This window comes from Lissotriton vulgaris, chromosome 11, assembly GCF_964263255.1.
Source record: "Lissotriton vulgaris chromosome 11, aLisVul1.2, whole genome shotgun sequence".
In the NCBI taxonomy this organism is placed as follows: Eukaryota; Metazoa; Chordata; class Amphibia; order Caudata; family Salamandridae; genus Lissotriton; species Lissotriton vulgaris.
This window is the reverse complement of record NC_141699.1, coordinates 42,555,594-42,577,117: the sequence shown is the minus strand read 5'-3', so window position 1 is coordinate 42,577,117 and position 21,524 is coordinate 42,555,594. Positions and strand designations below refer to the sequence as shown.

Genomic DNA, 21,524 nt, shown 5'->3' with positions numbered 1-21,524 from the left:
CCCCTCCCTTCTGATCTCGGATGAAGATGGCCCCTCCCTTCTGACCGCGGATGAAGATGGCCCCTCCCTTCTAATCTCGGATGAAGATGGCCCCTCCCTTCTGACCTTGGATGAAGATGCCCCCTCCCTTCTGATCTCTGCTGAAGATGGCCCCTCCCTTCTGACCTCGGATGAAGATGGCCCCTCCCTTCTGACCTCGGATGAAGATGGGCCCTCCCATTCAAAGCACCATGCTAAAGCTTTTGCTCCTTCTGAACAACCATGATCTGAAGTGCCATTCGTGTGTCCTCCAGCGCTGCTCCAAACCTTATCCAGTTTTCAGAAGAGCTAGGCACCTCACTTCCAAACCTTATCCAGTTTTCAGAAGCGCTGGGCACCTCCTTTCCAAACCTTATCTATTTTTCAGAAGAGCTGGGCACCTCGCTTCTAAGCCTTATCCAGTTTACAGATGAGCTGGCACCTCACTCCCAAACCTTATCCAGTTTTCAGAAGAGCTGGGCACCTCACTCCCAAACCGTATCCAGTTTACATTAGAGCTGGGCACTTCACTCCCAAACCATATCCAGTTTTCAGAAGAGCTGGGCATCTCGTTTCCAAAACTTGTCCAGTTTACAGAACAGCTGGGCACCTCGCTTCCAAACCTTATCCAGTTTACAGAACAGCTGGGCACCTCGCTTCTAAACCTCATCCAGTTTACTGAACAGCTTGGCACCTCGCTTCCAAACCTTATCCAGTTTACAGACGAGCTGGGCGCCTCGCTTCCAAAATTTATCCAGTTTTCAGAAGAGCTGGGCACCTCACTTCCAAACTTTATCCAGTTTACATTAGAGCTGGGCACCTCACTTCCAAACCTTATCCAGTTTACAGAATAGCTGGACACCTCATTTCCCAACCGTATCCAGTTTTCAGAAGAGATGGGCACCTCGCTTCCAAACCTTATCCAGTTTACATTAGAGCTGGGCACCTCAATCCCAAACCGTATCCAGTTTTCAGAAGAGCTGGGCACCTCGCTTCCAAACCTTATCCAGTTTTCGGAAGAGCAGGGCACCTCACTTCCAAACCTTATCCAGTTTACATTAGAGCTGGGCACCTCAATCCCAAACCGTATCCAGTTTTCAGAAGAGCTGGGCACCTCGATTCCAAACCTTATCCAGTTTTCTGAAGAGCTGGGCACCTCACTTCCAAACTTTATCCAGTTTACATTAGAGCTGGGCACCTCGCTTCCAAAACGTATCCAGTTTACAGAATAGCTGGACACCTCATGTCCCAACCGTATCCAGTTTTCAGAAGAGATGGGCACCTCGCTTCCAAACCTTATCCAGTTTACATTAGAGCTGGGCACCTCAATCCCAAACCGTATCCAGTTTTCAGAAGAGCTGGGCACCTCGCTTCCAAACCTTATCTAGTTTTCTGAAGAGAAGGGCACCTCGCTTCTAAACCTTATCTAGTTTACAAAACAGCTTGGCACCTCACTTCCAAACCATATCCAGTTTACAGAACAGCTTGGCACCTAATTTTCAAACCTTATCCAGTTTACCGAACAGCTGGGCACCTCGCTTCTAAACCTTATCCAGTTTACAGAACAGCTTGGCAACTCGCTTCCAAACCTTATCCAGTTTACAGACGAGCTTGGCACCTCGCTTCCAAACCTTATCCAGTTTACAGACGAGCTTGGCACCTCGCTTCCAAACCTTATCCAGTTTTCAGAAGAGCTTGGCACCTCGCTTCCAAACCTTATCCAGTTTTCAGAAGAGCTGGGCACCTTGCTTCCAAACTTTATCCAGTTTTCAGAAGAGCTGGGCACCTCACTTCCAAACCGTGTCCAGTTTTCAGAAGAGCTGGGCACCTCACTTCCAAACCGTATCCAGTTTTCAGAAGAGCTGGCCACCACAATTCCAAACCTTATCCAGTTTTTAGAAGAGCTGGGCACCTCACTTCCAAACCTTATCCAGTTTTCAGAAGTGCTGGGCACCTCACTTCCAAACCTTATCCAGTTTTCAGAAGTGCTGGGCACTTCACTTCCAAACCTTATCCAGTTTTCAGAAGAGCTGGGCACCTCGCTCCAAACCTTTTCCAGTTTACAGAAGAGCTGGCCACCACAATTCCAAACCATATCCAGTTTTTAGAAGAGCTGGGCATCTTGCTTTCAAACCTTAGCCTGTTTACATAAGATCTGGGCATCTCGCTTCCAATAACACTAAATCATGAACAAATAAGATTCAGCTGCTGGGGCCGTATTATGCATTGTCATTGTTTGCTCCAAGCGCACTTTTTCAAAAGGGCCTGGCACAAACAATGACACTGCGTCCTATTACGATGTATGTGCTGCCCCCTGGGCAGCCGTGTCCTCGTACTGCCCGAATGTCTGACAGAATATTGATGGACAGAAAATCGGGCTACAAAAATATCGACACAGTAATATCGAAGTCAAAAATATCGATGTCCAACCTACATAAAGGTAAGTACAAAGCACGGACCGAGTAAATTTATCTACCACCTCCCAGTGCCCGCCCACGCAAAATCCTGGTAAACGGAAAAGGGTAGATTCGAGCGATATAGGGGGACATAACGAGGGATTGAGAGCTATCTATATATCCCCCACACAGATACCCACCTCCACAGCAGTGGTTCCACCTGAGGAACATAATACCACAGTAAACATTGTAGAAGGTATACTCCTGGCCAAAATAGAGTTATTGATTAAATCCCTACTCTTACCGTTATTTGAACGGACTAGATTACTAAACACCAAGATGGACTCTTTGGACACGCTAGTGAAAGAGAACATAGCGGCATCAAACAGAATCCACACCACTCTAGCCTCTAAGGGTACAGATTCGACACTCCCCAAGAACAACACTGTGATTACTAAGGATGGGGGTAATAGAGCGAAAACGGGACCACTTACCACAAAAGCTCCTCAGCAAAAACCTGTCCCTGTTATAAAGAAAAAACAGACAACCGAGAGTATACCCCCATCAAAAGGTTGCTGCAGTCTCTACTCCACAACCCCCAGCTAGAAAACCTCTCAATCCTACTAGCCATTTCGACCAAAGCACATGGCCTAGGATCAAATCTGTACCCAGGAAACAATGTGTGAACCTCCCCCCTGAGTCACTTCCATATACCATCATTTTAACTGGTGTGGCCCCCTTAGGGGAAGGTAAGAGAGAAACACACAAAGATCTACATAATAAGGGAATATTTTGGTTAAACAAAAACCGACCACTCCCTCCAAATTCAAATATATAGATCCTTAATGTTATGAGGGTGGACTGGGTAGGATATAGTAAAAAAGATCTTGAGGGGGATTGTGTGGTAATCAGCTTCAGGGAGCCCTGGGTAGCTGAATACATCCGTAGGGAACCTAGATATGGCAGACTGGGGGATGTTCAAACTTTGTCCCTGCATTATTTCTATCCCACATTAAACTCTAACAGAGCCCAAACACCGCACCCCCACTTCCGAAGGTATAGACCCAGAGATAGATATCATCTTGAAACACCTATCTACCCATTGTTTCAGCCCCATCTCTTGAACCGGTTTGCCCCTTTATCGGGACTGGATGGTGTGGATTGACTTAACAATGGCCCTTCGGTTCCAGGGCTGACTGGAGCCACAGGGAATTGTTCATTAACCAACACTACAATTACAATGGATAGGTTCGAGCCAGAGCCTGGAAAAATCCCCCAGGGAAGGGAAGGTAGGGGGAAACTTTAAGCCATACTCTCACTCTTGTGACCAGTGGGGGGAATGTTGGTTCCGTTGATATACCACCAAAGATATCTGTACCTACCCTTAAGATTTTATCCTGGAATATTGCGGGGTTGAAGGGGAAATTGGTAGAAGCTGACTGGGGGTCTTTTGTGGATCTTCATGATATAATTATATTACAGGAAAGTTGGTCTATTGATGCTATTTATCGGGTTGGTTACTTGAATTATTATAAACCAGCCTGTAAAGGTTTAAAAGGTCGTCCTTCTGGGGGTCTTGTCATTTGGATCAGACAATCTTTAGGCTTTAAAATCTCAGACCTACCTACACTGAGTAATGACATTTTAGCTTTGAAATTAAGTAGTAAAAGTAACCATGATCTCTTCTTGATTAATATATATGTAAGGGGGCGACCGGGTGGGAAGTCTACAAAAACGGCTGATGATTTATATTCCCTACTGAACACCATTGGCAGAGATAAATGCGTACTGGTGGCCGGGGACCTCAATTGTTCTTTTGAACCCGTCCTCAATCTGGATAATGGGTGTTATGGGGAAGCTGATCAAATTTGGAATATTCCCCACTTAACCATTCCACCTGTCAAAAAAGTAACAGAGGCTGTTATGCAGTGGCTTGGTCTTTGCCTAGAATGGGACCTACGAGCAGCGAATGGGAGAACAAAATCTGACCTGATGGGAAATGTTACTTTTGACAATTCCCATTATTCAAGCCGTATAGATTACTTCTTAATCAAGATGGAGTTCTGGAGTTTATTAGAGGATATGGAAATAGTCACAAGGTCAGGAAGTGATCATAATCCCCTAGTAATAAATTTATTAATAAATGGTGACTCACAGACAACCAGCGTAACTAACTTAATTACTGCTGAGGCTGTTCTTACGAACGATAGTAGAAGGGTACGTTGGGCTAGGCTTCTGGGAGATCCTACCATTATAGATAAGGTTTCAAAGGAGGTAACAGCAGCAACCAAATTGATGGTGCCTATATTAGATGAAGGGAGCAGATTGGAACAAATTGGGGTGATTCACGAGTCCCTTTTTAATAAAATGAAAACTTTTTTTTTTGAACCAGTTAAAAGAAGGAAAACTGGCTCGGTTCAAACAGGAGCGAAATGGTATGATAAGTCTTGCCGTCTTGCCCATAGCTCCCTGATAGCCGCTATAAAAATTAGATCTGCTATAGATATTAAGCGAGAAAGGGCAAACTATAAGAAGGTGCTCAAGCAGGCTAAAATAAACTGGGATGAGCAACGTTGGTTAGATTTGTATAAGGCCAGTACTTACACCAACCAACAAAAATTCTGGGAAGTAGTGAAATGGGGAGGCACTGGGGACCAGCAAACTCCTGTTAATTATGTCCCAGCCGAGACATGGGTTAAGCATATCTCGGCGCAGTTTAGTAACACAGATCGGATCTCCCTTAACAAAGGGGAGACTACCAGCGCTCCGACTGCAGTTCCTTCACATGACCAGATTGTCTTCACAGAACTGGAGGCTGTCAAAGCTCTAAAACTAGTGCAGAATGGGAAAGCTCCCGGAATGGACTGTGTCCCAGCGGACCTTTTTAAGTATGAACAAGAATATTGGGTCCCCTACATTACCAATTTAGCGAACGCCATAGCTAGAGGGGTCAGAATCCCGGACTCGTGGAAAGGGGCGGAGATCCTACCTGTGTATAAAAAAGGGGATAGGACTGATACGGGAAATTATCGCCCCATCAGTCTTATCGATGCCCTGCAGAAGGTAATCGACAGAATGCTGCTAGGCAGAATCCAGCATTGGATGACAGAAGTAAACATCCTGTCTCCATTGCAGGCTGGCTTCAGGGCCAACATAAGCACAGTTGACCAAGTACTCAGATTTGTTATGATCTACTGGAAGACTGTGTTTCTAAGAGGAGGTATAATATACGCAGCGTTTGTGGATCTCAAATCTGCGTTTGATTTGGTCCCCAGAGGAAAGATGTGGGCAGCCTTAAGGAGAATGGGTGTACCATCTGCCCTTCTCGAGCTTACAATCAGGATGCACAAGGAAAATTTTGCCAGAGTAAGGTGGGGTCGCCAGGGACAGGTGACCGACTCTTTCCCTGTGACCCACGGTGTGAGACAGGGCTGTGTCCTGGCCCCCACCTTATTCATACTTTTTATCAAGCAGGTGGTCAAGTTCCTCTCAGCAACTCCGACAGATGCACCAACACTGGGTGGGACCAAATTTCCCCTTTTAATTTTTGCTGATGACACCCTAATTTTAGCTAAAACACAGATGGGTCTTCAGTTAGCTATAAATAAGTTTGTGGACTTCTGTAGCGAAAATGACCTCGAAATTAATGTTTCTAAGACTAAGTTTATGGTCCTGACAAAGAATAAACCTCTGAGGGGCCATGTAACGATGAATGGGTCTAGCCTAGAACAAGTAGAGGTCATGACATACTTAGGAGTTGTAATTGACTATAGGTTACGCTGGAAAGAACAAATTGAGGCACTTAGTCTAAAATTTGCCCGACTATCAGGGTGCCTTGTGAAAGAACAACGTTGCTCCCTGACCAAAAGAGTTTTACCGGCGCTTAAAATTTATAGCGCCAAAATTAGTACTGCCATACTTTATGGGGCTGACCTTTGGGGGAGTGTGGATCTGGCTGTTCTGGATAAGATCCAGAATAAATTATTTCGTAATTTAGTTAGTCTCCCTCCTTTGACACCATCATTACCACTCATGCTAGATATGGGCTTTCATTCTATTAAACATCATGCCCAATATAGGATGGTGGCGTTATGGAGACGCATCTGGTCTACCCCGGAACTAATCATGTTTGCCCATGAGATACAGGATGTAAGAGCTCAACAAGGGGCAGGGGACATACCCTGGTTTAAATCTATTAAGAATACCCTTATTAGAATGGGTCTCCACTCGCTCTGGACTGAGCCAGGAAATCACATCTTCCCGTCAAAGAAAGATTTTAAACTTCTTTTCTGGTCCATAGTTAAAGAAGAATATGTTACGCTTTCTGAGAAATCTAACCTGACAGGCATGTTTTTGATCCACAAAGTAATCCCACATATTGAGACCTATTGGGACGCTATTCTTAAAAGTTCCGATAGGAAACTCTATCATCAGTTTCTAGGGAATTTACTAGTGGATGGCAGACCCCAGAGTCCATATCTTGCCCCTGTTGTCATGAGAGCAAAGAATCCTTAGGGCACTTTCTATTTGCATGCCCAGCTTATCGTGAACCGCGCCATAAGTGGCTAAAGCCAATATGTAAAAGACTAAACACCCGGGTGAGCAGTGAAGCATAGTCAATCCTGAGATACAACACAGCCGAATGGCTGTCTATAGGGGTGGCAAAATTCCTTGGGTGGGCCTGGCTAATCAGAATAAGGTGTGTTCGAAGTGCCACAAGTTGAAAGTCAAATATGCTGGACTTAACCTATTCTTCTTGGGCAGTATTCCTGAAATGCTTTTTTATACTTGTACTAATCTTAATATGGACGTCTTTCTATGTACATTTAATTGTTTTTTAAAAAAGTTTCATGATAATTTTATTTGTTTGTTTAAATTTGTATATACTTGTTGTGTGCTTTGTGTATGTATTTATTATGCTTGTCTTTTATGAAGAAAAAATTTGAAATAAAGATGTTAAAAACTGAACTGAAACTGGTAAGTACAAAAATATCAAAAAAAATATTGTCAAAAATATCGATGTTAAAAATATCGTTCTTTTTAATGTTTTAATAATAATGTAAAATTAAGTAAATAGTACATATAATTAAAAGAAATATAATTAAAAATATTAAAACATATTTAAAAAGAATAACTAATACATATAAATTAATATATATACATTAGGGAAAGCATTGGATAGTGTAGGGATAAACATTGCTATTCCCACTCCAGTGAGTGGAACAGTAGGGAAAGGATTGGATAGGGGAGAGGTAAAAATTGCTATACCCACTTCAGCGAATGCAACATTAGGGAAAGTGTTGGATAGCGTAGCGGTAAAATTTACTATTCCCACTCCAGAGAGTGCAACAGTTGGGAAAGCGATGGATAGCGTAGGAGTGAAAATGACTATACCAACTCCAAAGAGTGCAACAGTAGGGAAAGCGTTGGATAGCGTAGGGGTAAAAATTACTATTCCCACTGCAATGAGTGCAACAGTGGGGAAAGCGCTGGATATCGTAGGGGTAAAAATTACTATTCCCACTCCAGAGAGTGCAACAGTAGAGAAAGCGCTGGATAGCGGAGGGTAAAAATTACTATTCCCACCTTAGTGAGTGCAACAGTAGGGAAAGTGTTGGATAGCCTAGGGGTAAAAATTAATATTCACACTGCAATGAGTGCAACAGTGGGGAAAGCGCTGGATATCGTAGGGGTAAAAATTACTATTCCCACTCCAGACAGTGCAACAGTAGAGAAAGCGCTGGATAGCGGAGGGTAAAAATTACTATTCCCACTCCAGTGAGTGCAACAGCAGGGGAAGCGTTGGATAGCGGAGGGGTATAAATTACTATTCCCACTCCAGTGGGTGCAACATTAGGGAAAGTGCTGGATCGCATAGGGGTAAAAATTACTATTCCCACTCCAGAGAGTGCAACAGTAGGGAAAGCGCTGGCTATCGTGGGGGTAAACATTACTATTCCCACTCCAGTGAGTGCACCAGTAGGAAAAGCATTGGATAGCGTAGGGGTAAAAATTACTCTTCCCACTCCAGAGAGTGCAAAAGTAGGGAAAGTGTTGGATAGCATAGGGGTAAAAATTGCTATTCCCACTCCAGTGAGTGCAACAGTACGGAAAGCGTTGGACAGAGTAGATGTTAAAAATAACATACTCATAAATGAAATAAATATTGTAATTAAATAATGATTTATTAATGCATTTGGAAAAAATTAAATTACAACTACAAATATATCAAAAATAATAATTACTTATTAAACACTTCCCACCCTATTCCCCAATAAACACACAACACACTCCACATAAAATTTCACACAATTACATTAATTTTCATTTAATCAGTTAATAAAAATTATTTTGCAATTCCTAATAAAAAAAATCTCAATAACAATAAATAATATGTAATAAAACAATATTATAACCAATTAATAATTAATTAACACAAAACATAGTAATCAATACCAATAAATAATATTTAATATCCCCTGGTCAGACATGACCAACTTGAGGCCGATCTCCCTTCTGCCATTCATCGGCAAATTGACGGAGAAACATGTCAATCACCATCTCTCCGCCTTTATTGAACAGACTGGTAGTTTAGACCATTCACAGTCCGGGTTCAGGCCTAGGCACGGTACTGAGACCGCCCTCCTCTCCGTGACGGACACCATACGCATGTCACTGGATAGAGGGCTGTCTGTGGTGTTGGTGCTGCTGGACTTGTCCGCAGCATTCGACACCATATCCCACGCCATTCTCCTTACCAGATTAAAGGAGACAGGCATTGACAAATCTGCCCTGGCATGGTTTTCCAGCTTTCTCTCTGAGCGGACACAAACGGTGAACATGGGCTCCTTTAGTTCCACCTCGGCCAACATCATCAGAGGAGTCCCACAGGGCTCATGTCTTAGTCCTACGTTGTTTAACGTATATGTCTCCTCCCTGGCCAACTTGACTAGGTCCTTTGGGTTCATGCCTATCTCCTACGCTGACGACACGCAGCTGCTGTTCACCTTTAAGACCTTGACCCCCGAGATTAGACAAGCTTTCTCTAACGGCATGACTGCAATCGCCAGCTGGATGGCCAAAAACTTCCTACAGTGTAATGTGGGAAAGTCTGAGGTCATGTTATTCGGAGAGGCGAGAATCCTCTGGACCCCAGACTGGTGGCCTCCAAGCTTGGGACAGGCTCCGCCTCCCAAACAGGTAGTCAAGAACCTGGGAGTACGTCTAGACCAGGACCTTACCCTCTCTCATCATGCCAGCACCACTGCAGGGTCCTGCTTCCACATCATCGGCCTCCTTCGGAAGGTGTTCCCCCTTCTACCGGACGATACCCGGAAGACCCTGGTCCAGGCCCTCGTTTTGAGCCGCCTGGACTATTGCAATGGCTTACTTCTGGCCGCCAATGAGGGAGTGCTCAATAGATTGCAGGTGGTGCAGAACACCGCAGCACGGCTGGTGACCAACACCCCCCCCAGAACACCGTCCCTCCCCCTCCTTAGGGCCCTCCACTGGCTTCCTATCCGGAAACGGATAGAATTCAAGATCAGCTGTGTGATACACAAATGCTTATACAATCTAGGACCACATTACCTGACAGACAAATTTGTTTTTCACCGTCCGTCCCGTATCCTCAGGTCCTCCAACCTACAGCTGCTTCAGGTTCCTAGACACTATAAGACAAGACAGGGAGGCCGTGCCCTATCTATCATGGGTCCTCGTCTATGGAACAGTCTCCCCCTCTCCCTCAGAGAATGCCAGAGCCACACAGCCTTCAGGAAACGACTAAAAACTGTACTATTCTAGGAGGAGCTTCTGTTCTGTTCACCTCACAGCACCGCGCGGAGATACACCTTCGGGTGTGATGCCGGCGCGTAACAAGCCCATAAATAAATAATAAATAATACAATTTAATAACCGATGAATAATTAATCAATGAAAGAATATCATTACCAATAAATAATATTTAGTAAAAATGAATAACCAATTAATAATGAATTAACAAAGACATTCATTATCAATACTCAATTTGTCTTAATTAATTACTTAATTACAAATAATTAACTTCCCACCCTATTCCCCTATAAACACACAACGCACTCCAAAAATAAATCAATACAAATACAATCATTATCAATTAGTAATAATCAATTATCAATTATTAATTAATTATCAATACATTAATTATTAATAACAATAATTATAAATTAATAATTGCTTAATTAAAATAAATTACTTCCCACCCTTTTCCCTTATAAACCCACAACCTGCTACAGAAATAAAACACACAATTTAATTACAATTAATTATGAATTCCTAAAAATGATAATTTAATTTACTATAATTAAGTTACTTCCCACCCTATTCCCCTATAAACCCACAACCCACTACGGTACTAAAACACAATAATAACTTTTTAAAAAATTACTAATTTCTAAAAAATTTATACATATATTTTAAAAAACAGTACAATACTTAATAAAACATATAGAACACATACATATTAAACACATACTAAAATACATAACACTCAAATAAATATAGATAATATTAAAAACGATAATTTAACTATCGATATTACTAACATTGACATTTGAAACATCGATATTTCTTACCTTAACTTCGATATTCTGGTTGTCAAGTTTCAAGTTTATTTATTTATGGTTTTGGAACTCAAATGAGATCCACATAAAAGATTGACAAGATAAATACATTTGCATACAATCATAGTTAAAATACAAAATAGAATAAACATTTCCAACCTTTTAATATATAGCTAAGAAACTTTTGAAAAAGTTAAAAATTTTATAACCAAACATTTCATTGGGGGGGTTACAGATGGCGTCTAGAAAAGAAGTGGCAGAGAAAATGCTTAATTGAAGACAAATTGGTCTCAGCCACTTGCGCCTATGCAAAAGTAGGGCCAGGCACACAAAGAGTACATGGGTAATATCCTGAGTTGAATTTGGACAAAAGAATATTCAAAGGAAGTAGGTCCTGCCTCAGTAACAACAAGAATCGCCGTACACCATGAGGGAGGTTCCAGGTGACATATGATTGATCTTTTCTCATTAGGCAGGCATCAATGGCCAAAGAGACGCCTTTCTTCAAGGTACATGCTTCCCTATCCATCTTAAAGCTTAATTTCAAGGAGGCCAACTTCAAGATGGACTTCAGCTGATATGCAGATAAGGTAAAGAGAACCGATTCATCAAGTTGCAAAAGATCAACCATGGTTCTAAAGTTTTTTACAATTAACGAGTGTTCTTTAAAAGTTCCTAACAACTCAGGTTTTATAAGATGTCTCAGGGTACCCGGATCTCCCCCAGCAAGGCTAAAGACCCAGCGCACTATCCCCGCTAGGCCCTTGACCCAACTATTACGTAGGCCGAATTCCAGTCTAAAGGCGGCTATAGAGCACGCTGTATTGACCGTGGTTAGATTGCGCAAAATTTTGCCTTCCTTAGTATTTAAGAAGCCCCAGTTTCTTATATCAAGTATTTCCATACCATAAAGTAGTGATGCTCGGATTTTAGCACAATACACCTCTAACAGAGTAGCGAAGTGCCTTCTTCCTGTAGCCTTGTAAAGGGAGAGTAAACTTTTACCTTGGACAATTGCTTTCCGGGTGTTGTTTGCTATGCGAGCCTTTTCACTTAAATTACTAGCAATAACTTTTCCGAGGAAGACATAAGATTTTACTACTTCCAATCTTTATCCACCTATGGACCATGGAAAGCTCGCATATTTCAACTTTTTCCTTCCCGTCATGCACATTACTTTAGTTTTTGAGACATTTATCTTCAGGTGGTGTGCCTCCGCGTATTTATAGAGTACCTGTAGACGATTATTTAGTCCTTTTGGTGTTAAATCCAGGATTAATATATTGTCTGCATACAGTAAACAAACAATAGGGATACCCCCCAAAACAGGAGCAATTCTTTCACTTAAAGACAAAACATGAGGAAGATCAGCTATATAGAGGGAAAATAATAAGGGGGCCAATAAACAGCCTTGTTTTAACCCATTGGCTGTAGTAATTACTCGAGAAAGTCTCCTTTCCCCACCTTACAAAACTCTGCACCAGGTGTCAGAGTGCAAAGCTCGTACTAGCTCCAGGAGAGTGGACGGCATGCCTAGGTCTGATAGTTTCCTCCACAGCAAAGATCGATCTACTTTGTCAAATGCTGTGGAGAAGTCTATGAAGGCTACATAGACTCTCCCTCCTCGGACCTTGACATATTTTTCTGTTATAACTTGCAATGCAGTCAGGTTGTCCATGGTACCATGCCTTTGCCTAAACCCCGTCTGCTCAAGGGGAAAGATTTCACCCTTGGACACCCAATCATTGATCGACTTAAGGAGACATTTTGTAAAAACTCTGCCTATGGCGTCCAAAAGGGCAATTTGGCGATAATTGTGAGGAGCATCACTGTCTCCCTTCTTATGTAGGGGGACCAATATGCTCCCCCTCCAGGAGGGAAGAACGGTTTTACAAGAAAAACAGAAGCTAAAAACTGCAAAAAGGATTTTACTCCACAACTCACTGTTTTGTTTTATGACCGAAATAGGGAGCTCATCGGACCCATTGCGCAGAAAGAACGCAAGACCTTGATGGCTAGTTCAATGTCCTTTTCGGACGGTGGTCCATATGGAGAGCTATCCACATGTGTTCTACCATATTCAGGCACCAATCCATTGCTGGCATATAAGTTCTCAATATACCCAACCCAAGTATGCTCTTCAATGGGAATTGGCAGAGGTCTAGATCTTACTCCACAGCCCTCCCCAATTAGTGACCAAAATTTTCTAGCTTGACCCTTATGTGCCGCTTCCCGTAATTTAATCCATGAGGTATCTTCATTCTCTCTTTTTAATTTAGCCTTCACCCTACTCCTCCTTCTTCTTAATAGGACTATTCTGTGGTATCTTTCAGGGATATAAAAGAGGTACTGTTCCCTTAATAATTTGTTTATTTCGATATTAAGGTATCGAAGACAGCTAGGAGTTATTTTAGGATTTCCTATAGGATAGGTTTTTTTTGCGATAGAGGTTACCACATTCATGAAATCAGCAAAACATATTAATTCACAACCATTCCAATGAACCAGATTCTCCACGGCGGCCTCTAGGATACTCGCCAAGCCCTTGATAGCCTTAAAATTCCAATAACATCTCCCAGAATTGGCTCCAAAACTCACCAGTTCGCTATTTATATGCCACGAGTCCGTCAAGGGTGGATTTAAATTTACAGTAATAGTGAGTACCGTATGGCCGCTAAATACTGTGTTGGAGACAGACAAATCTTTCAGAAGAAAGAAGGAAGAACTTCCCACTGCCACGTAATCAAGAAAAGACTCACTATTGTTAGACTTGTGAGTGAAATTTGCCGGAATATCAGAGGGAAGCCTTCCATTTACTATAATGCTATCCACCTCTAGCAATTCCTCCCAAAATAATTTCCCTCTCTTATTGGTCTTAATATTACCTAGGAAAAGAGCTTGCGGTATCTTTAATGATTCCTCCTTAAGCTTATTCCTAAACAGCTCTAAACTACAGTTAGAGATTTCACAATTAAAGTTCCCTAATAAAATTATATGGGGAGGGGATTCAGAATCAAGAAGATTATTTATGAAGGAGAAAACCCTCTTTAAACCTACATTAAAACATGCATCTGGAGGAATATAAACATTTATCAATACAAGTGATTTTCGTGGGTTACCGTTAACAAGATTCGACAGCGTTATTGCCTGAAAAAGATTTTTAGGATCTAAATAATGGGCAAAGTTCCATTTTATCTTATTGGAGAGTAAACAGGCCACTCCACCCTTAGCATGGCCTCTCCTAGAGGAAATGGCTCTGCCATCTAACAAATAATAGTCCTTTCCCGCAAAGAATTTCTCATCACACCAAGTCTCCTGGAGACAGATCACATCAGCTTCTAGTGTATGCAGGTATGGTAATTTTTCTGGACTATTCCTTATTCCAGCCGTATTCCACCATATTATTTTTAAATCAATGTTAAAGATAGGAATAAGGTTTGGGAAAAAGCATAGATTTGCTTGACAGAACACCAGGCAACCAATTCCATTTAAGACTTTCTTCTGCCGAATTCGGTTGGCAAGGGGGGGAGGAGGGGGTTTGTATATCACATGCCGTTCATTTTTCGAAATACAAATTTTTAATTCATCAATTTTGGAGGGCCTATCTCTACTGCCTAAAACTGCTAGGGGGAGTAGAGGCATGTTTACAAGTCTTTCATTACGAAGTTCCACAGAAAATGGAATGACACCAATCCCCCTGCTTTGTAGTCCCTCAGACCATTGTAAAATATGATTTACAACAAGTTTAGAGTGAAATCTGACCCTTGCTATCTTCCAACCTCTGGTATCAAAATGGAGACTACATCTATATCGTTAGTTTTAATATGTTTCAGACTTTCAATCTCCCGAAAGCAATTGAGGAGTGAAGATCTATTTAGAGTAAGATCCGTATCGAACAATGGAATGAAATCTAGATGGAAGGTATCTATACTTTTCTTTTCAGGAGCAGCATTTGACCATTTGGAAGCCCTTTCACTTCCAATAATATCGGAAAAAGGCTTGGCTAAGGGATTAAGAGCTGGTAATAAGGTATTAGAGGGATTTATCTGTTCAACAGATCAGATGCTATTAGAGAACCCCCTTGGTTCAATAGTCATAAGTTCTTGGTCTGATTTTGTTTGACCAATTATATCTTGAGATAAATTAAGCAAAGAATCTTGGGGGAGGTTTTTTCCTATGGGGGTATCTATGTCATCATCAAAATTAATTTTCCTCTGTCTTTTTTTTGCAAATCTACGAGTTGGTTTCCTCTTTTTCCCTCTAAACTTTTTAAGTTTTCCTATATTTACCTTTTTTCCTTCATTCAAAGAGGGGGCCGTGAACAGTAGCAGCAAAGCCCCGCAGGCAACCTCTCGTGTCCTCTCAACTCAGGAACAGCAGCAGAAGTCAATCGGTCCCAGAAACGGCACTCTATTCTGGTTGTCGATATTCTTGATTTCGATATTCTGTCCCTACCATATTTAAAACTCGATATAAATGTGCTTCGATATTTGAAAATTGCTATTTTGACCGTCCACCACGCTGCCTTGGGGCAGCACATTCATGTATAAAACGAAGCGGCTGCTTTAAAGCCGCCCCATGTTTTTACAGTGCAGGCGGCACCCATCTGCACTTTTAAAGTGGATTAGAGATCCCCTTGCAGGCGCGTGCAGTCAGTGACTGCACCTGCCTGCAAGAGGATGGCTGGGGCGTCCATAGGACCTCTTTTTTTACCCTCCAGAGGGTTGCTCTCAGGGGGCACACTCACAGTGCACCACGTCTCTGCTTCGGTCCCACGTCTGTAATATGGCGCAGGCGGAGAGGCAAAGGAATTCCCTCATGTTCTTGTGCACGTCCCTATGAATATGAGGGAACGCACCTGACGGTAGCGCTGGCACTTTAAGTATGCCAGCGCAATCGGTATTACTGAAGGGGCCGCACAAGCGTCTTTGGCCCCTTTTGCAATACCAAAGAGCCCCTGGAGGGGGGAAAACAGGCGCAAATACCCGTTGCACCCCCTGGGCACTTATTGTAGTCGAGTGTTTTAGTTATAACTTTGGGGTCTATTAGGATGCCGGTCAGAAAATTATTCCGACCACCATGGTAGCTGGAAAACACCGTCCGCTAGGAGCGCGGCATAAACGCCAGTCCAATTAGTATGCCTCGCAATCGAAGGCCGACAGCGGCGGTCGGATCGCAGCATTTAACATTGCGGCAGTTGCTGCTGCCAGCAGCACCGCCGCGATAACCAAAAAAGCATGTCCTGCATATCCCTGCACTGCGCGGCAGGCACTGCACAGTGCCGGCCACCTGGTACAGAGTCATGGCACCCCCCAGTGCACCCACACCCCCCCCAAACAGATTGGGGGACCGCAATGGGCCCCAGAGACATTTTCCGCATGCCTTTCCATGGCGGTTCCACCGTCGCGGAAAGGCTGGCTACAGCCGGCATCATAATCATGCCAGGCAAGTGTGCCGACTGCTACCTGCGGAAAAGTGGTGGCCAGAAAATCTCACTGCCGCAGTCGTCACTGCCATGCTAATGGGACCGGCGGTTTTCTGGGTTGCGATCACAGGCGGATAACCTCTGATGGCCCGGCGGATGCCACCGCCGGCCCGGCGGCGGTCATTCGGCCGCCAACCTAAAAGAGCCATTTCTCTTGATCATTGAAAGCTGTTTTTGGGAGAAGGTTTGAGATCTTTCGAGGGACAGTCCAATAAACCCCCCGCACTACAATCCTGATTTCTACTCTTAAATCCAGATTCTCTGAGGATATTTTGTGTCTGGCTGGTGTGAGGATTATTCTCTTCCCAGATGGCTCGCTGAGATGCAGGCGCCTGGAAGCCTGTAGGGAGCAGCACGTGGCACATCTTGTTAGAATGGCTTCACTGTGGCTGTGGACCTGCCTAGTTACAGACTTGGGAGTACCCCGGGCGTACGCCCTACCATCGCATTGTGCACACGCCTTGCCCAACCCATCGCCATGTGCACGCACCCTGCGCAACCAACCACTATGTGCGTGTGCCCTGCGCAACCCACCGCCATGTGCGCGTGCCCTGTGTGATTGAAACAACTTCTGTGCTCAGGGCCAGACACAGACATCCACCATTACAGATCTGTAACAATGTAAGCAGCAGGAGAGGGCTTAGGTGTGGCTGAGATAGCCCTTTCCATCCAGGGTGCACTCACTGGTACTAAAGGCCCTTCCTGTCCTGCTCAGGCTTCAGACACGCAGGGGTCCCACCTTTTAGATTTAACCTTGAGGCCATTCCTGTCCTGCTCAGGCTGCGTCACAACAGGGGTCTCACCTTTTAGATTCCACCTTGAGGACCTTCCTGTTCAGTCAGGCTGCAGAACGACAGGGGATTTCACCTTTTAGATTTAACCTTGAGGGCCTTCCTGTCTTGTTAATGCTGCTGAACAACAGGGGTCTCACCTTTTAGATTTAACTTTGAGGGCATTCCTGTTCAGTTCATGCTGCAGAACAACACAGGTCTCTCCTTTTAAATTAAACCTCGAGGCCCTTCCTGTCCTGCTCAGGCTGCAGAACAACAGTGATCTCACCTTTTAGATCTAACCTTGAGGACTTTCCAGTTCAGTCAGGCTGCAGAACAACAGGGGGTCTCACCTTTTAGATGTAACCTTGAGAACCTTCCTGTCTTGTTCATGCTGCCGAACAACAGGGGTCTCAACTTTTAGATTTAACCTTGAGGGCCTTCCTGTCTTGTTCATGCTGCCGAACAACAGGGGGTCTTTCCTTTTAGATTTAACCTTGAGGGCCTTCCTGTTCAGTTAATGCTGCAGAACAACACAGGTCCCACCTTTTAGATTTAACCATGAGGGCCTTCCTGTTCAGCTCATGCTGAAGAACAACAGGGAATGCGCTAGCAGCAAAGGAAGAGAAAAAATGACTAGCAGTGAAGGAAGTGAAACAATGGCTAGCAGCGAAGGAAGTGAAACAATGACTAGCAGTGAAGGTAGTGAAACAATGACTAGCAGTGAAGGTAGTGAAACAATGGCTAGCAGTGAAGGTAGTGAAACAATGACTAGCAGTGAAGGTAGTGAAACAATGGCTAGCAGTGAAGGTAGTGAAACAATGGCTAGCAGCTAAAGAAGTGAAACAATGGCTAGCAGCTAAAGAAGTGAAACAATGGCTAGCAGCTAAGGAAGTGAAACAATGAGTAGCAGTGAAGAAAGTTAAACAATGACTTGTACTGAAGGAAATTAAACAATGGCTAGCAGTGGAGGAAGTGAAACAATGACTAGCAGCGAAGGAAGTGAAACAATGGCTAGCAGCTAAAGAAGTGAAACAATGGCTAGCAGCTAAAGAAGTGAAACAATGACTAGCAGCTAAGAAAGTGAAACAATGACTAGCAGTGAAGAAAGTTAAACAATGACTTGTACCGAAGGAAATTAAACAATGGCTAGCAGCGATGGAAGCAAAATAAAGGCTAGCAGCGAAGGAAGTGCAATGGCAGACAAACAATGACTAGCAGCGAATGAAAATAAACAATGACTAGCAGTAAAGGAAGTGAAACAAAGACTAGCAGCGAAGGAAGTGAAACAAAGACTAGCAGCTAAGGAAGTGAAACAAAGACTAGCAGCTAAGGAAGTGAAACAATGACTAGCAGCAAAGAAAGTGTGATGACTCAAAGTAATGGAAGCATGACAACAACTCGGAGTGAAAGTAGTGTGGCAGTGACTTAGCAGTGATATTTGTGTGACAATGATTTGAATTGGGAATGTAGTGTGACAGAGTTTAACAGTGAAGGAAGTGTGACATTGACTAGCAGTGAAGGAAGTCTGACAGCTCAGTGCTGGTTCTGCTGCCTGGTGCAGTGCTCTTGCAGTCACCTGTCAACAGTGCAATGCTCACCTTGGGACCTGTCAGCAGTGCAGTGCTGAGCCTGAGTCCCACTAGCAGTGAAGTGCTGAGACCCGCTAGCAGTGCAGTGCTGAGCCTGAGTCCCACTAGCAGTGCAGTGCTGAGACCTGCTAGCAGTGCAGTGCTGAGACCCGCTAGCAGTGCAGTGCTGAGCCTGAGTCCTGCCAGCAGTGCAGTGCTGAGACCCGCTAGCAGTGCAGTGCTGAGACCCGCTAGCAGTACAGTGCTGAGCCTGAGTCCTGCCAGCAGTGCAGTGCTGAGACCCGCTAGCAGTGCAGTGCTGAGACCCGCTAGCAGTGCAGTGCTGAGACCCGCTAGCAGTGCAGTGCTGAGCCTGAGTCCCGCTAGCAGTGCAGTGCTGAGACCTGCCAGCAGTGTGGCGTTGACCCTCAGATTTGATGGCAGTGCTGTCACTGAAACTTATCTGTGGCGCAGTGATGACCATGAGACCTTTCAGCAGTGCAGTACTCACCCTGACATGGGATAGCACTGCTGTGCTGATCCTTAGACCGAATAGCATTGCAGTGCCGGTACTAAGGCCTGCCCGCAGTGCAGTGCTTAACTTGAGACTTGTCTGTAGTGCTGAACCTGAGACGTGATAGCAGTGCAATACTAATCCTGACATGGAATAGCAGTGCTGAGTCCCGCTAGCAGTGCAGTGCGTGCTGAGCCTGAGTCCCGCTGGCAGTGCAGTGCTGAGACCTGCTAGCAGTGCAGTGCTGAGACCTGCCAGCAGTGCAGTGTGTGCTGAGCCTGAGTCCCGCTAGCAGTGCAGTGCTGAGACCCTCTAGGAGTGCAGTGCTGAGGTCCCGCTAGCAGTGCAGTGCCTGAGTCCCGCTAGCAGTGCAATGCTGACTTTGAGACCTGTCAGCAGTGCAGTCCTGGGACCTGCCAGCAGTGTGGCGTTGACCCTTAGACTGGATATTAGGGCTGTCGCTGAGACTTATCTGTGGTGCAGTGTTGACCATGAGACCGGTCACCAGTGCAATATTCACCCTGACATGGGATAGCAGTGCAGTGCTTGTTCTGATGCCTGTCAGCAGTTCAGTGCTTGTTCTGATGCCTGTCAGCAGTGTTTGTTCTGATGCCTGTCAGCAGTGCAGTGCTTGTTCTGATGCCTGTCAGCAGTGCTGTACTCACCCTGACATGGGATAGAAGTGCAGTGCTTGCTCTGATGCCTGTCAGCAGTGCAGTGCTTGTTCTGATGCCTGTCAGCAGTGCAGTGCTTGCTCTTATGCCTGTCAGCAGTGCAGTGCTTGTTCTGATGCCTGTCAGCAGTGCAGTGCTTGTTCTGATGCCTCGAAGGGACGTGTGTGCACATATGTCCATTGAAGTCAAAATGGAAGACAGGAGTGCTGTATTCTTATGCGGGATTTTAGGTCTTGCATACTGGACTCCGCAATCGGTCTGGTTGCAAAAGACCTATTGTGAACTTGCATACGGCCCGCCCCTTGCTTGCTATTGGTTCGCTTTATTGTCACTCTTATTTGCTTGCTTCCTATTCAATGGCTTTCTTTCCTCTTCTTTTGTTTGTCCCTCCCCTGGAGCATAGATCCTTTGCCATTCTTTTGGTTGGTTGACTTGTACCCTTCCACTGTTCAATTTTACAGAGCTTCTTTTTTCTTTTTCCTTCAGCTCTCCACGAGAGTGCAGTTGTGTTCTATGTGTCTCCGTCGTGTGCTGCTTCCCACATCATTGCCTGCCCTGACCCCCATTTTTCCCACATTGTGTTGCTCCCACTCATCCTGGCCTGTCTGTAAAGTTACAGCTACAAGGAGATTGTGACTTGGCTGTGGCTGAAGGGCAGACGTTAGGAGTTGCTTTTGCTTTATCTCTTGTATGTCACATATTTCATGAAAGCACAGGCTTTGGCACACAAAGGCGTTTATGGCGCATGGGGAAGGGCGAACTGCGGCACGTACTCCGTTGATGCCCGAGGGAGAAGGTGTACTTAGCACAACACTTCTGGAGGCTCATAACTCTGCTCCTGCATAAAACCAAATGGCTGAATCCTTTGGAAAGCAAATTAGTCCCTGGCAAACATTTCCCTTTTCATTCTGACAATACACTATTCTTTTTAAATTCTGGACAGCGTTTCCTGAGTGAAAAGTATTTGAAAGATAAACCAAGCCATTTATAAAGATTAAAAACATTGAATTCAATGTACAGTTTTGAGATACCAGAAGATTTTGCTGGACTATTGCCATTAGCATACAATCGGTGATGGCTATTGGCTTTGCCAATGCTTATTAGTTGATGTTTTTTGGGCTAAACCAGTGTTTTTTTGTTTCCACCAGGATGAAGGCAGCAGCCGGAGTGAAGGTGGCATCTGTGAGGGTCAGCGGTGCTGGTCAGTGGGACATTCAACAGGAGTTGACAAATGGCGAGGAAGAGACCACCGCCACGCTTCTGTGCGTGGGCCGGGGTACAGCGGGCGACAGGTGAGGTCACCCCTCATTATAAGACCAGTGGTATGTAAGGGTCTGTGTGCACCAATCACACTAAATCCAGGCACTGTGTGAGCACCATGGAAGTCTGTGATCATACAAATCTTGGCCCTATAAACACATTACTTTCTGGTACCGTAGTCTATTCATGCCTAGCGCCTTCCATGCCCAGAACAGGCCCTACGTGGGCCGTACGAT

At 44.3% G+C, this 21,524-nt stretch overlaps 1 protein-coding gene across 1 annotated transcript in view; it reads left to right on the top strand.

Annotated features, from left to right (window-relative positions):
- TMEM132B (transmembrane protein 132B) overlaps nt 1-21,524 on the top strand; it is a 454,814-nt gene that overhangs the window by 179,792 nt on the left and 253,498 nt on the right. Inside the window, exon 3 of the mRNA XM_086942680.1 lies at nt 21,177-21,320. Coding sequence (XP_086798806.1) covers nt 21,177-21,320 — 144 coding nt within the window. The remainder of the gene's footprint in view (nt 1-21,176; nt 21,321-21,524) is intronic.